General features: G+C 36.6%; 1 protein-coding gene across 23 annotated transcripts in view; it reads right to left on the reverse strand.

Annotated features, from left to right (window-relative positions):
- The window catches only part of INPP4B (inositol polyphosphate-4-phosphatase type II B), a 379,692-nt gene that overhangs the window by 75,451 nt on the left and 287,532 nt on the right, over positions 1–16,709 (reverse strand). For 16 of the 23 annotated variants that reach the window (XM_068680818.1, XM_068680814.1, XM_068680801.1 and 13 more), the window contains one exon: positions 5,897–7,263. The exons of 3 other annotated variants lie outside the window; for them this stretch is intronic. In XM_068680818.1, coding sequence (XP_068536919.1) covers positions 7,089–7,263 — 175 coding nt within the window. In that variant the 3' untranslated portion in view covers positions 5,897–7,088. Of the gene's footprint in view, positions 1–593; positions 5,855–5,896; positions 7,264–16,709 lie in introns of those variants that run through there. 4 more of the 23 variants (XM_068680804.1, XM_068680811.1, XM_068680815.1 and 1 more) reach the window with 2 other exon arrangements.

The following is a 16,709-nucleotide window of genomic DNA, read 5'->3' on the forward strand; positions in this document are numbered from 1 at the left end:
CAAGAACCCTGCAGGTAATTAGCACCTCACTGGATTTATCACTGTAAAACAACTGAACATACAAGCATAAATACAAAAAGTAAATGATGCAACAAGCTTCTAACCATAGTACTAATAATAGAGAAAGTGAGCCACATTTTCTATATATCCCAAAGAAGATCTCTGCTACATTTCAGCCAGGCATGGAGAACTTACCTGTTATGGAGTAGACAAATCATGTAAATCAACAGATCAATCTTTCCCAAGGTCTGGAATTGCCACATCACCTTTTTAATGGTCTTCATTTTGAAAGACATTGATTCCACCGGTACTACACTGAATACTTCTAAATAGATGAGTAGCTATGTGAAAGAGGTTACCTTGCAAGCATGTGGATGTTTTGTTTAGTTTTAACCTACCTGGTATTGAGATGAAAGTTGAAGTAATGCTAGAAATAATAGCAACAAATAATTCATGGCCATTACAGACTTTTTACTGTGGGCTTTGACTACTTGAGAAGGGAATCCACCCTCAAAATCATGCACAAGCTACCTTCTGGGCAACAACACTATCATGAAAATGAAAAATGAATAACAAAAAAAAAGTCAGAAACATAAAAAATAAACATCACATTTATTTAAATAAAAATATACACATATTGTACAATGGGCATGGCTTACAGACAGCAATGAAACAAAAATGCTAAATCCTGAAGTATAAAAAGAATTGAATTGTTTAGTTGTGCTTCATTTCTCTGAACAATCACAGAACATAAACTGAAGTCCAATTAATGTTACTTATACATAGCCCCACGTGCTCCAGAGTGAGACAGGAACATTACAAGGAATAGCTACACCAATGAAAACAAGTACCAAAGTAACTCGGGATTTTAGAATTTTTGATGTCAGACCTTTCATAAACAACAGAGAATTGCTGAAAACTTTTATAGCACTTTGCATGACAGATGGAAAGTGTACACAACACCACTGTGAATAGTTAGAGATATAAGTTACAGCAGCATCACCCAAATCCCACCACTCCAAACCCCACAGATTCTGAGCAATCAACCATTACACTCAGATTTCCACCATAACTCATGCTCCTTGTCAGCACATAAACTCCAACCTTTATGCTTCAGCTTTTTGGCATATGGATATATTGGTTCACAAATTCCTTCTATCTCTTTGACTTACTCTGAACTATTAAGTCTTTTTTTTTTCTTCATTTTGGATCATGAGCATTATGATGAAATTTATTGTGTTATTCAGAAAACAGAGTGGGAAAAACGTTTGAGTGCTGCTGAGTGTAAGCTGACTGTTCTGGCAACAGAACTGACAATGTGTTGCATGACTAAGGAAAAAAACTATGTTATAGAAACTGAAGTCTAGGAAGTCTAGGAGCTTTTTTTTTAAATGCAGTTCCGTGATTTTTTGCTTTTTAACATGCAATTTACAAGGTAAGTTCATATTTTAAAGAACAGTAAATTATGTTAAGAGCTTTGATTGTAAACATCTGCTTTTAAGCTGCAAATAAGTGAGATGCAAATTCACAGATGGGGTACTGCCTGTACAGCACAATTCCTCTTTACAATAAAAAAGCATAAATAGAGACATCATTGGTTTCAAGTTTACAATGTAGCCAACTGACACAATATATATGTTTAAGTTCATTAACTGATTACATACATTAATTCACACAAATCATTTTGCTGCATGGTCATTAATGCAATTTATCACACCTGTTGCTGTTCATTGCACTTCCTGCTTGTTATAAGCTGACCATAAGATTTCCTGAAACTTGTGTAAAAGCTAGAAATAACATTAAGCTTATTTTCTGAAAATCATAATAGGTGTATTAAACGGTGGGCTTCAAAATGATACATTCCATTTTGCACCTAAATATTTAGATATGATTTAAAATACCATTACATTTTAAACCACTTAAACCAGGTGAATTTTCATCCAATTTGATTGTTTTAGACACAAACTGTTTGTTAATTTCGTATTTAAATTACAAAAAGCCACAATTTGGGCAGTGCAAAATTAACATTGCAAAGGATTCCATTAAGGTTCCTTTCCAGTTAATATTTACTTTCAGCTGTCCTCATATTTTTTCTTTGTAACACATATATTGCAACCATTCCAGCAAAATATGCAAGTTCACACAGACAAAATCAGATAACAATTAAAAATCTATTTCCTAATTGCTCCATAAAAGCTAAAATATAAACATTAATAAGAACATATTTCAAATTCCCCAAAAGAAAACTTCAGAAGAAAAACGACCCGCCTGCTTAGTAATGTCAGGCCTGTACACGCTACATATTAATTATAGCAGTATTATAATTATCTCTGAGGAAAAAACCAAAACAAAACACTTCAACTTTCCATTTCTTATTTTTTTTCAGACATTTTATACCAGCGCTCTGTTTAGATGCTAGCCTGTGGTACAAAAACAATAAATATGTAATGCATTGTACAAATATTCAAAGTTGGTAGCTCTCATTTCAGGTTTCTTTGAGGCAGTTCCTGATGACCTTAGTTCTACGAGTAATACTTTCCATGAATAAGACAAGATTTGGCTTTAGATGCAGATATATTTTTGATTGTTCGTCTTCTAGCCCTTGAAAATTGCTCTCCCATCAAAAGAGATCTTACAAATCTTTAAAAGGGAGCTGATATGGAACACTTTCCATGCATATGCTGCTAAGATCAGTATGTTTCCCCTAAACCTCTGCAAACAAATGGTGCATATTGCTAATAGAAATTTGCTTAATTTTACTCCACTGATACTTGCAGTGATCTACAAGGACATACGCAAGGCCTCAGGTGATGATTCAACTCCTCTGTTGGGCATTCAAATGATAGACAGGGGTTGAAGTGTCTTCTGCAGAGTGCTTATAACTTGAATTAAAGTAACTATCAACCCGCAGCAAAAACAACAAAAAAAAAAATCTTTGTTTCATTATAATAGGCAAACCAGAAAAAAAAAAAAAAGTTTTGAATCTGTGATTGACAACTCAGTTTTGGTGAGAAAACCTCTGCCTGCATAAAGTTATATAGGCCCATAGCAAGCAATGATAGAGCAGAGGAATATTTGAGCCTGTTACACTACTGAAGCAACAAAACTCTTCTAGTACCCTTGGAACTGTGTTAGGTTTTAAAAAGACATTCCAATGAAAAAACTGGCATGAAAAAATTCAGTCTTATTTAAGACAAAATCCAACCTACTCTTTTGTAATGGTCCGAGCCCAATGAAATTTTACCGCAGTACACTAATTTCATTTTTTTTCCTAATCATCTTTAAAAAATAACAGATTTAATTTCACAAGAATATGCTGAGTGTTACTGTTAAAAAGGACAGCGATCTAATGTGTTTTTTTCAGTTTTTTTTTTTTTTTTTTTAATGTGGCTCTACTACTGAAAACATTTTAAATATAAAGGTAACATGAGAGTCACAATGGTAATTTAGAACCCTAGCGTGGTTTATATTTTGAACTTGACAGAATGCCCATGGGGCTGAGATAAAGAACTATAAGAACCTATAGTGAACCCATCAGTGAATATTGTTCCCACACAGAACTTTACAGATTATTTTGGAATTACTGTAAGAAAGGCCAGCATTCTCTATTATATATTTGCAATTATTTCAGAGGTGTGTAAGGAATTTACCATTATTTCTAAACTGTACATGTAAAGTTTCCCTAATTTAATAATAATAATAAACATGGCAGAAAGGAAAGTGGGGGCTAGTGCAGCAATCAGACTGACAGAACAGAACATTACTTTCCTAAGTAGACTTATGTTCCATCAACCTGCAAATAAAATTTCATACAGATAAGCTGCGTAACATTTAAACGCGCAATTTATGCACACATCCACCCACCCACTGAGCAGTTACTACTTCTACTGATACATGACAGGAAAAATCAATGCATTATATTCTCATCTGCCTGAGAATATCTATGATGCAATGCCAACTCTTCTGACATCTACTGCTGAAATAATACATTCTCAAAGAACAGAGTCAATCATGATAGAACATTCTAAAAATGGAGACATACAATACAAATAAACAAATGCAACAAACCACCTGTGACCACAAATGACCTACTTCACTTTGGAAAAATGTTCCAATCAGTTAAATATGTTGGTATAGCTGAATTCCTGTCTTCACTGAAGTCAATGATTATTGAAATGAGGATCTCTTCCTGAGGTTCTCCTACGTGCCCCAAAGCCTTATCTTAAAAATACATAAGATGGGTTTAATGCTATTCACGTGATAGATCATTTCTAAGTAACCACCCAATTAGAGTTTGCAAGATCAGGTGCTTAAATAAGTATTTTTACTAGCACAGTTATAGATTTATACCCAATAATGGGTGTTAATAGATTAAAAAGAACAAATTATAATTCACCGTGCCTCAAGATTTCTTTGTCTTCTGTAGGAGCAAATAAACATTAACCTCTTTATCCATAGCAACTACAATTTCCTACAGCTATCCAAGTTCCCAATGCAGTTTTCATTTGGGTAAAACTCTCATATTTCTGCTTTAGATTTTTTTTTTTCTCAAAGGAATGCATTACATAAAGGTCAGTAACCATTGAAAACTCGTTTTTTTTTGTTAACTATTTCTCTCTGCAGGGCAGAAGGCAGAAATAAATAGATACAATTAGAAAACACAAATGTTCTTTGCAAGACAAATTTCAGAACTAACACAAGCTAGCAGAAGCATTAACATTCTTTTTTAAAGCTGATAGTTGTTCTTTATCCTGGAGTGCTACACAGAGCATTACAAATTTTATATAAATCAGTGGTAGCTAACTAGTCCTAATACAGCAGGTTACTCTAATTATAACATTTATCTCAGGCTACATAAAAACATGCATGTTTTTTATAGCCTAAAGATACATGAACTCCTATATATACAAATCATTTTACCTACCACTAAAGAAAATTTAGTTTTAAGAGTTTACTGTAAGCAGGAACATGATAGGTCATATTCAGGTCACCTTACATGAAGAATTTTCCCCCTGATTTCAACATGATTTATGTGCAAGAGAAAGTGAAATAAGTGGTATTTGGCTCAGGTGCAGAAAGCTGAGAATGATACATTCAAATGAACTGCAGGGAACGAGAACAGAATTACCAAAATTACAGGCTGTAATTACTGAAAATATATTGTGAAGTTACCATGCGTATGTAAGGAAGCTAAATGTAATGACTAAAATTATATTTAGGCCAGGTATTAATATTTGCATCTTTCATAAACAATTCTAGAAGGATTTAATTATTCGTGATCAAGACCTCAGTGTTGCGCTGGTTCCAGAAAACACTATTTCTGACAGGAAGAGACCCCTTAACTCAAATCTCGGGTTTTGGTTCAGAGACAGAATGCCACCCTCCAGACTGATAACATCAGTTCATAATGCAAATGGCATTTCCCTTTTCAATCTGCTGTCAAACTGTCCAACAACCTAATTCCAGCTGGTTGATGAATCATACTAAGCTTCAACTTCAGAAGGAAAAGTTGAATATATTAGGTTTTGAGAATATTCAGTTCACTAATATTTTATATTTTATTTCTTGATGACTAACTGTAGTTATTTTCATGTAAAATGTTAAACCTGATAAAAATAACACCTCAACTGGTTACACATTCCCAAGTAATAAATCATAAACAGCAATTTTTATATTCACTAATGAGCATCGTGTATGTTCCTGATTACATATTTGTTAAACTTAGGTGTCAGCTTTTCCATATGTCCCTTCTGGAGGTCTGTAGTACTTTGGGAAAGCCATCAGCTGTATCATGTTGAATGCATACTTTCTGCATTTGACATTCTTCAGTACATTCTCTATGCGGCATCCTTCTCTAGTGAAAGGGGGAAAAAGTACAACTTCATGAAACACAGAATAAATAAATAAGCTTTATTTGTTCATTGCAGAGTTTCAGCAACAGTTGAAGTAAAAATAACAAAGATTCAACTCTACATTTTTGTTTTCCACAAGTGATGATACATCTTACAAAATTAAATCTAAGGCCAGGCCCAGTACAGTTATTGCCCTCAGAAATAGGTGATAAGATTTTTTCCCCTAATATATTTGCCCTTGAGGTTTAAGGTTCCGTTAAAAATAAATAAATAATGATACATTTCATTTTAATTTCAGAAATATATTTGCCTTTTAAACCTTCTAATACTTTTTTTTTTTTTTTCAAATTGTTTACTGTATATGTGAGAGTACATGTTGCCATAAAAATGCGTATTCTAGGAATAAGGCATTTTATTAAGTCTGGCCCTATAGATTTCTGAAGGAAGTTTTTATTTCTGCTTCATTTCTCCTATGTTCAGCTTTGCAATGAAAAAAAGAGAGAATGGCTTTTCAAACAGCCCAATCCAACTCTCTGCTTTATAAAGGAATGATGTTTGTTCACATACAGTACAAAAGTCACAAGTGCCAAAGTGGTGCATCAAGACACAAACAGGACTTTGTTAAAAAGAATATAAAAGTGTCTTGAAAGCAAAAGCAACTAAAGCAACAATTACAAACAGGTTAATTTAATTACAAAACAGAACTTGCTCTATTCCGGTTGGTTACTTGACAGAAAAGGGTTAGTTGTAGCAAATAAATAACCATTTCTTGAACAAAAATTATCCCATCAGCTGATAATAACAATGAAAATAACACAATGAAATTAAGTCTTACAAACCACCACCCTGCAATATTGGTCTGGGGGGTTAGTCTGTATTGTGCAAATCCATTTTTAATTTTTAATTTTGTCATACTAGTTACTCTGGAAAGAGGGGTTCAAGCATTCAGGATTCCACATCTTCTTGTATACACAGTGACAGCATTGTAAGTGGGCTTTCTTTGAGCTAATTACAGTGGGAAAGCTTTACCATGGACAGAAAGAGCAAATCAATTTACTCAATGCATAGTATACTTCTCAGAGTTCAGAAAAAAATAACAAAAACAGTACATTTCAGACATTTGTATCTTAAAGATGAATCCTTGGGGTCTGAAACTGTAGAAATATTACAGCATAATTTCTTTTTCTAAAGTTAGCTTGTTGCTGTTTGTAGAAAAGAAAGGAACACAAGTGAAGTTTATTGATATTTGGCTAATAGCAAAGCAAGACTTAAAATAAGCCACACAACCAGCAAGTGTGAGCTGACAAGCAGCAAGGCGACAGGATAGAAGTGTCGAGAAGTTGGCTTGTTATCAGTTAGACAGCCTGTTTCGGGATCATCCGATTCATTCAGTGCTCCCTGGGTTTGTCTGCTGTTAAACAGGGGAAGTTAGGAACAAACAGAACAGCATTTAAACAGCAAAGAAAGCCAACATGTAGGCATTTTGACAACAAAGCAAAACTACATAGCCATTCTGATGAAATAGATTTATGCTAAGTACTTGCATATATTTAGGATGTTCTATAGCTGACAAGGGATGCACAATGACTAGGTGGGTAATATCTCTTTAAGCCTACTAAGTGCCCTAGGGTAGTATCCACGAGTTAACATTAAGTAACTTAGGAGATGAACGATCCTATCACTACAATGAACACACACACCAAACATAAATGAAATAAGGAAGTGAAAAAAAAATAGCTAAGGAAGCAAAGAAAAGAAAGATCACAAATATGTCACAACGTGGCATTGACAAAATAATGTCTCCAGGGTTTTCACAGATTTTTCAGTCCTGCTTTACTAACTACTAAGAAATATATAGGCAGAAATAGGGAAGCCGCATGCTCTTTTTGAAGGAGTTACAACTATTCTAAAATGGTTTTAAATGACAGTAAATTGACTTCAAAAATTCATCAGTGCTGGTGGGTCAGCTTTCAAGTCAAAGGCAGTTATTTTTATTTAAAGGCTCACACCTGTATTACCATAAGAAATTTACCTTGTATCTTGCTCAGTTGACTCAGCTAAGAACTAATCTGCTTGCAGCAAAGTCGTACCGAATCTCTTGTTGAGCAGTCACCTTCCTACCAGAGCAGAGCAGCAGGGGTACTTTCAAATCAGCACCAATCTTTCCTATTGTAGACTTGATAGCTTCTATACAAGTAGAATTATACATACTTCAACTGTACCTCTTCAGTCCCTCTGAACTAATCTTTATTTGCATATGCTCAGGATTCCTGTTCATGGACTTCCTTTAGGCACTAAGGAATTAGGAGAATTTAAATTTTTCTAGTTACTATGAATATTCTGTGATGAAAAGGTAACTCTTCTTTTTTTCCTTTGTGGATGTAAGAATATCCAAATACATCAGACAGCAAGAATTCTCTTTCAGAAACACGTGTCCCAGGTATGCTGTTTGTCAAGAAAAAGTACTGGCAGACCGTAAGGAGACGGTAGGCCAGTAGAATCGCACAGCCCCATATAAAATGAGCTCAGAACTTCCTTCCTTTTCTGCTCACATGCATTCATTTGTGATCAATTATGAGGACTCAGTTTATTTCTTTTCATTAATTTTCTGCTTTACCTTATATTTCTATGTACTTCTAAAAAAATACTGCTTACTGTTTTTTCTTTTCCTTTCTTAATCTTAAGGCAATCCTACAAGTTGGCTTCTGACCCTTTTCCACTCTCCCTCCCACCTTTCCCACTCTTTGAGGTGAGCATGAGCTTACTCCCATTACGCATGTGATTGACAGCTATAGCTCAGCAGTCTCATCTATCCCTTCCTTGTCTGACATCCCCAGTGCTTTTGGACAGTTCTGGACGTCTTCCACGTCACAAACTTCACATGTGCATTTATGGCAGAGCAGATGCAGAGACTGAACTCTCCATCCAGGCAGCAACAAAGCTCAGCATTCAGCAAGTTTACACAGCCACTGCATTAGCCACTGGTTAGGTACTTTATTCAGAAGAGCGTTAGTTTTGCATGCCAATAGTTTATTCTAAGCAGGGTGAGTTACATGCTTTCAGATGTTACATGTCTCTGGGGATGCAACCCTCCTACATCTGTAGCGTGCCCTGCTCTGTTTTGCTCCGTATCTCATTGACAGTATGACTGTCTTTCATCTGTTTCTACAACTCTCATTAGCATCACTACGATTTAGGCACTTATTATGATGGAAATAGAGATTAAAGCCATTTGTTCTTTTTTTTTTTTTTTTTTTTTTTTTCAATAGAAAAGCCTACAGTACATTTAGATCTTTGATATGCTGAGAAGTATGATCAGTGTCTTTCAACATAGTAAGTTCTATCTTACCCCCAGGAAAACCAGTGTGAACAGCTAATGCACGGGGAGCTCTGTTCCACAAATCAGTCACATCATTCTATGCATGATTCAGTAAGACATCCTGAAAATAGAGCAAGGGGATCCAACCCCATTACTAGCTACCCAAGAACAAGGCTGAGTGGAATATCTAAAAACGCTTTTAATTTAAGAGGACTATTTCATCACAGACAGGTGCTTTGCTATGCACTGCAAATACTTTTCAATGCACTTCAGTGACATCTTCTAACAAACCTTAAAGTGTTCTCCATAGTGACTGAAGTAGCTGAAGTTAAACAAAGTGGGGACGTACATACACTTGGCTGCCTGTAGTGTGACAACACTGCTTCTCCTGGCCCACCTAAATCTGGTGGAAGTTTTACTACACCAGAAAATACGCATCCAGTTGGTGCCATGTCAGCTGGATTTATTCAGCTTCTGACTGACACAGTACAATCAGAACAGAGTGGTATCCGACCCTATAATGGTGTGAAGGCATAGCCATAGCTTTTGATGTTCTCTCCGTCACAAACCACGTTCTAAGAGCTCTTGAGTCTCAGCAAAGGGGAAGGAAGAAAGCTTCCAAAATATTAAACAAGCTTGTATTGCACATAGACACCATTTTAAGAGGACTAGTAAAAACTTCTAAATTCATAACATCTGTGGTCATGAACACCTCTCTAACTTATAGTACTAATTTAATTCATTTACTTTCAAATTGTTTATCTGAGGCTTACAGCAAACTACAAATAACAAAATGACAGCCAAGGGTGCTGTAAGTTTAATGATGATATAACCATTTCAATCTGCCTTGTATCTCAGTTGGTGTTTTATCATCTTAAGCTCCTATTGAGATAATGTTGCATGCCTATCAAATGAGACAGAGCAAAACAGCAAGTATTTTCTGCTGTCTTTTAACTTGAATGACAAATTGTTTGAAACTCCAAGCAGTGGAGCAGAGAATGAAAATGCTGTGAGGAAAAAAAGAAGCCTCTGAAGAATCCTTATAGAGTCAAGCATAAGTACCAGGGCACGCTCCAGCTTTTCATTATCACACTGCTTGGCCATCCCTGCACAGTGTTTTTGTAAGAGACACATTTTTATGCCTTGGGATACATGCTTCTCCTAGTAGAACTTTTCCAGCTCCAGCTACTAATGATACTGGTAACGCTAAATTGTCCTAAAGCAGTGCTTCAGGAAGAACAGTTAGGCAGCTTTCTACCAACACAAGGACCCCCACATGTGTTAGCAGTGACTTCAGTCTGAATTCATTGTCTTATATACCACAGATACTTTGGGGAATCTGCCTTTTCTGAAAATAGGCTCAAGCAAGCAGTTTCTGAGCCTTCTGGGTTTTTCTTGTCAAACTCCAGTGCTGACACAGAAAAATGCAAAAGCGAGATGCTTCTCTTTAATCCCTCCCAACAATGGCAGCAAAGACACTTCTTCAAATAGAAGTGATTGCAAATGGTTCTCAATCTTACACAATTTTGCTAACTTACCTCCTCTTTTTTATTTGACTATCACAATCCAGAACTTTTAAAGAAGCAGCTTCTCCAAAGAGTTGCAGCCCTCTCAAGGTTTTTAAATGGAACACTGTCTGCTTGCCTGTTTTTTTTTTTTTTTTAAATAAGATTGTTGGAGTGAAAGCTACTTAGTTTCTGCATTATTCATGTTACTGCAATTCACTAAAATGCTCCAGTTGTATGAAGAGAAAAAAACGGTGTTTTTAATGCACAGCACTACAGTTGTACGAATGCAGCCTTAACTTTTTCAAAGTGGGGAGATAGGATCCTTGTGAGCATCTCTTGGCCATTATCAAGATGCTGTACCACAACACCTGAAATAATAAAATCTGATTCAGAAGGAAATAGATCTCAGCCCAGTCCTGGAGGACTGCTGAATCAGCAGAACTCACATAAAACAGATAGAGGAACATTGGGCAAAACCCCTTTATGTTCAAAGATAAAATTGATAAAATAAAACCTCCAACAATCTGTAAAAAATAAAAATAAAAAAATGTTTCTGCATCAACTTAAATGGAGGACATAAGAAGGGAGCTATCAGAAATTTTCTGTATCAACAATCTTTTCAATAGTTTTCTGCTGTGTACTGTTGTCAACAACTTTAAAAAATTCCTCAGATCTAGACACTATTAAATAAAGTAAAAAATGCTATAAATCAATTTTTGCTGCTTATGTGATCCTATAATCTCCACTCAGGTTCAAAACTGACATTACTGAAACTGAATAGCAGTCATATCTAAGAATACTGATGAATTCAGTCAGCAATTTCAAGACAGCTGGTACTAAACATACATCAGCAATATAACATATATAAAGTGTGCATCAAATTGCCACACTAAAACCACTCTTGTTTTATCTTCTATAAGAGAACAAAACAAAATCGAAAGTTCAGTTGGAAGAGACCTTCAGAGTTCATTTAGTTCAACTGCCTGGCCACTTGAGGGTTAGCCAAAAGTTAAAGTTGTTGAGGGCATTGTCCAAATGCCTCTTGAACTCTGACAGGCCTGGGGTATCAACCATGTCACCAGGAAGCCTGCTCCAGTGTTTGACCACCCACGCAGCAATGATCTTTTTCCTAATGGCCAGTTTGAACCTCTGCTGGGGGAGCTTTGTGCTGTCCTGTACTGTAGCTTCTTTGCCTATTCTTTTCTCTTTTGCCAATATCCTCTATTCCTTTAATCCTTTCTTCTCTCCCCCATTTAAAATATTTAGTTACATTGTAATAATTGTGTATTTTAAATATTTAACATATATATTTTACAATTTCATCATTTGACGTGCTCTCCTTAGCCTATTTCCTAAATAACCAGAGGCTTGTCCACTGTGTTTGTCCAGGCAGCAGATTCACAATAGAGTCATAACAACGTGACACCTAGATCTTCAAAAATATAATGAACGCATAGGAATTTGTTTTGCACTCAAGACCTCTAGAGCTATTGTTTCTCAATCTGTCCAAAGAAAAAGATTCAATCTGAGGTGCTGGTTAAAAACAGTAGAGTACTGGAAGCTCAGCTATGGTCACAGCACAGATTTTAAACACCGTTATGGACAGGTCATGACGGATTAGTAAAGCAACAAATTAATTAGCACACTCTCTTGCAGCAGTACTTTAGAGGCCAGGAGACACCTGGTTTCTGTGCACACAACCACATCCTGAAAAACCCTGTTGTTGTACGTGATCACACTGAAAAGCACTTTGGATTCTTTGGAAGGAATGGTGGAGTCAAAATTCAATTTATTCGATTGCTCTCCTCCCTCTGCTGTCTACGTTTTCTCATTCAAGCCCAGCTAATTACAGATGTCCAAATTTCCCACCAGGTTTCATCAACAGATGTTTTTAAATTTCCCAGGGCAAGTGCATGGGAGGCACATCCCACACTTCTAACCAGTAAAACAGCACAACTCACTCCCATTTTGGAGTATGGAAACATTCTCCTGCCATCCTGCTGTGCAACATCCTTCCCAAATTAACTGTGTGGAGTCTTGCAGATTGAAGCAGATAGTTATGACTTACCATCTGATCATATGTCTTCTCTAAATTAAGAGACATTATCTCAATTCTGATATAAAACTCAGGAAAATAACCATGTATTAAAAAAACACAAGCGTTCATCTATTCTTTACAAATGTGCATCAAAGAAAGAATCGTTTGTTGGTTCACATGTTTCCAGTTTAATAATACTGAAGACAGTTCATGAGTTAGGTATTTTGTCATTTCCCAAAATTAAATAGTATAGCAGTGTAAACCCGCCCTCAGCAGTTCCCTGCCACTGAAGCAAAATAGCAAAACCAAGTTCACTTGACACTCCCTGCATCCTCCTTTCTCTGCCAAAAGAGACTGCCGAGCACTGGCCACCACATGGGAACAGTCCCTTGGTTATGCCAACCCCCAAATGCTGGTCTCTGTTGGCCAACACTGTGCCAAGAGACACTTAATAATTTCACTGGATAAAATCCCTGAGATCACGTCCTAGAAACATTCCCCAGTAACTTATAAGTATGGACAGAGGCTTTAAGTCCTGCAAAGCTGTTCCGGTAGCGTGTGAGGGATTAGCTTCAGAACTGAAAGGTGTGGGGTTTGCAGGAGAGCTGCTGCTTTACCTGTCAGAACAGCCGAGTGGTTTTTGAAACATGATTTTCACCTCTCATTATACTTCAAGTAAAGGATTTGCTGTTTGATCCTACTATTTACTAATACCATTGCACAGCATTACACGTCAATTCTACAGAGGATTCTCTTCGTATCCCAAAAAAATATGATTCTAATAATCTTCCCAGACATTCTTCCATATAGTATTAGGATCACATATAAGCAAAATTCTCAGGACAAAACTGCAAAATCTTTCCTGAGAAACTTCTCTCGCGAAGTTTAAATTCAATCCAACGTGCAAAAATTAAGCAAATGTGGTATATGGCCTTGTGCAGGAAAAAAGAAAACAAAAAGAAACAAACCAGACACAACCAACCCACCAGACCAAAGCTCTAGTATCACAGAGACCTGAGTGTGGGAAGTGATGACAAAGACATCCTTCGAGTAAGTTCTGAACGTATAAAACGTTTTCCTTCCATAAGGTTATGGCACCAGTATTACAGGCTAGTGAGTCACACTTATTTCCAGTATGTTTCTGTCATAAAAAGGGGAGTTTTACCAAGGATGTGATTATACATTTAGCTCACAGAGCACAGCAAAACATAAAACCGTGATAAAATTCTCTCTTATATATCTAATCGTGTCTTAAATACTTCCTGTTGACCATGAAGAAACTTCATGAATCATTCCTTATCTTTCAAAGATTTTTTTTAAAGCCTTTTTTCCCCACATGGTGAAGAACGGCTGCAAAACTGATTTAAAAGGCAGAAGAGGCTTGTTGTACAGCCATACATGAAGAATGGTGCTTAAAATCTGACATTAATTTCTAGATGTTCACGTCTGTGTGTAGGATGACAAAATTAAGGTCAGAGGGAACTGTTGGTGTAAAATGAGGATCAATTACTCTGTGTTGCAGTTACAATTCAGATCATTTTAAGTGAGGAAAGTGTTGAACAGCAATAGGTATAAATTTGACTGTTCTTACAGTCATACAGACTGTTTTCTACCTGTAATTTCAAATGGAGATATGAAGAGGAATGTCACTGATTCTGATTAGTAACACCAAGTCATATAATCTCTTCACGGGATTAACCAAAGCACAAGTCATGTGATAAATCATAGGAAAGATCTGTGAACTGCTCTTCCATCTCAAGTAAATAATACCAGTTGCTTTCTACCAACATATTGAAATGGTCATTTTCTGAAACACATATTAATGGTTTGATAGCTGATCTGTTCTGTGCCCAGCCTTTTTCTGAGTGCTAGTACCCCATTTGGTATATGGGTGTACTTATGCAGGGGGAGTTAGTGCACGTGTAGATTTGTCAATCATGAAAAATGCACCTGAACCATGATTTCAGCCAGTGCACAAGTGCTGGTACCAGCAGCACTAAATGCAGCAAAGAAAGCTCCTGTACTTACTCTATAACTGAAACCACCACCCTAGAAATGCACAGATCAGGATGCAGACTAGTACTCTGGAGACAACATCCCAACCAACCACCCCATTAAATAAACCACCTTTTCTTTAAGTGATGACTAAAACCAACCTGCTGAGTTTTATAAATTGTAAGCAATGCCCTAACTGAACCCCAAATGCACTACTTTTTCCACCTGCATCCTTCAGAACAAATGGTAAGGATGGGCTGAAATCCTCATGTAGTCTTGAAAGTGTTTCTTGTCCTTTCTGGTAATAGGCAATATATAAAAAGAGTTTAACAAACCTTTTCTAAGGAAAATTATGAAAAGTAACATGACTTTTTGTTTTGGTGCCTACTTAGAAGACTGCAGAAAGTTTTTTGGATCCTGTTTTCCAAAGGAAGTTGTTTTCTTTCTTAAATAGCAGGGAGAAGGATTGAAGTTGAAATACTCTAAACAACGTACTCATATATTTTATAAGTCTTTTCTCTGTTGACACTACTCACACTTGTATCTCTGGTGTAGAGACATGCAAACAATGAATGTCCCCAGCACATCTTCAGCCAGCTGCACGTGGAAATGTGCAAAGCGGTACTTTAGCAAGGTATTTCCACTACTTTTGATAATTGTCATTACTGACAAATAAGAGGAATATATACTATTTAATAAATACTTATACTTGGAGAAAAGAGGGGTTTTACTAATAAAATTCTAAAGCATATAACGTAAAACTGGAACCTTCCAAGATTTTGTACAAAACTTATTCATCTATAATCTATTTTCTTCTGAAGAAGCAGTACGCCAGAAGCAGTGTTTGAGTATTTCCTTCCTTCCTTCCCCAGGAAGAAACATGTAAAGCAGCAGGAGGGTGTAAATCTTCCCTCACTAAGATAGCGGATAGTTATCTCTGTCTGCAGAGGCTTTTTCTACTGTTGTGGAAGCTGGTTATTTTGTATGCTGGAAGGAAAACAGTTTAAGAAACGTTTCAGTGAGACATCATCTCATGGTGCTCCTACTTTAGATAAACACTGCACCAATTTTCCAGATAAAGTCCTTCTTTAGAAATATCTTGAATGTCCCTAAAATCCAGCACTGCATGAGATTGTGCTGGAGGCAATTCCAGCATTTCCTATTTTATACTCTTTTTTACAGGAATGCAGCTCCCAACCTAGTCAAGTCTGAGAGATATTAATCCAGGTATAACTTATGTTTCCAGCTATGCTTTTCTTTAATCACTCTAAGAAAAACAGTAACACTCACTCACATACTCTAAGTATTTAAATAACTGTGAGTCAAAGGCAACAGGGTCAAACAAAAATCTACAGTGCTGCCAGGCACACAGGTCATTAATTAGAAACCCTTTGTTCCCCCCAAATGCCCATTAAAATGGCAGGTCTTAAGGAATTCTGCTTCCCTTTTAATATCTAATAAATGCTAATGCTCTTCAAGCATCTTGTAACATATCCCACAAGAACCTTTCTGCAAATGACACTGCCCTGACTGGCCCTGTGAGCTACGCCAGCATTCACAGCCCTCTCTGGTGTCTGCCAGTGGTCACTGAGCCAGGAAAAAACATGGCCCGTACTCCATACAGTCTGAGCAAGTTGCGGCTCTCCTCAACTTTTGGTTACTACCGCATATCTGTGGCTGTTGCACAGCACTTACAGGCTTCTAGTAACGAAACAAATCTCCCTTTAGAGCATGCATCCGCTGCACTGGTAAGAATACAGCAGAGACCAACAATTTTAAACTGCTGAAATTATCTCCTGCCACAACCACAAATATATATGGACAAGTATGCAAGAGTTGAGAGATCTCCACTATTCCCAGTTTTACTCCCAATTAACCTTTACAAAAAGCTAAATCAGCTTCATATCATCACCAGAGTGCAGCCAACGCACGCAAAGGGTGCTGGAATCACGCTTGTCTCATTTTATTAGTATTTCATCCTGTGTTAGTTAAAAATA

The sequence above is a fragment of the Anas acuta genome, chromosome 4 (assembly GCF_963932015.1).
Source record: "Anas acuta chromosome 4, bAnaAcu1.1, whole genome shotgun sequence".
Lineage (NCBI taxonomy): Eukaryota > Metazoa > Chordata > Aves > Anseriformes > Anatidae > Anas > Anas acuta.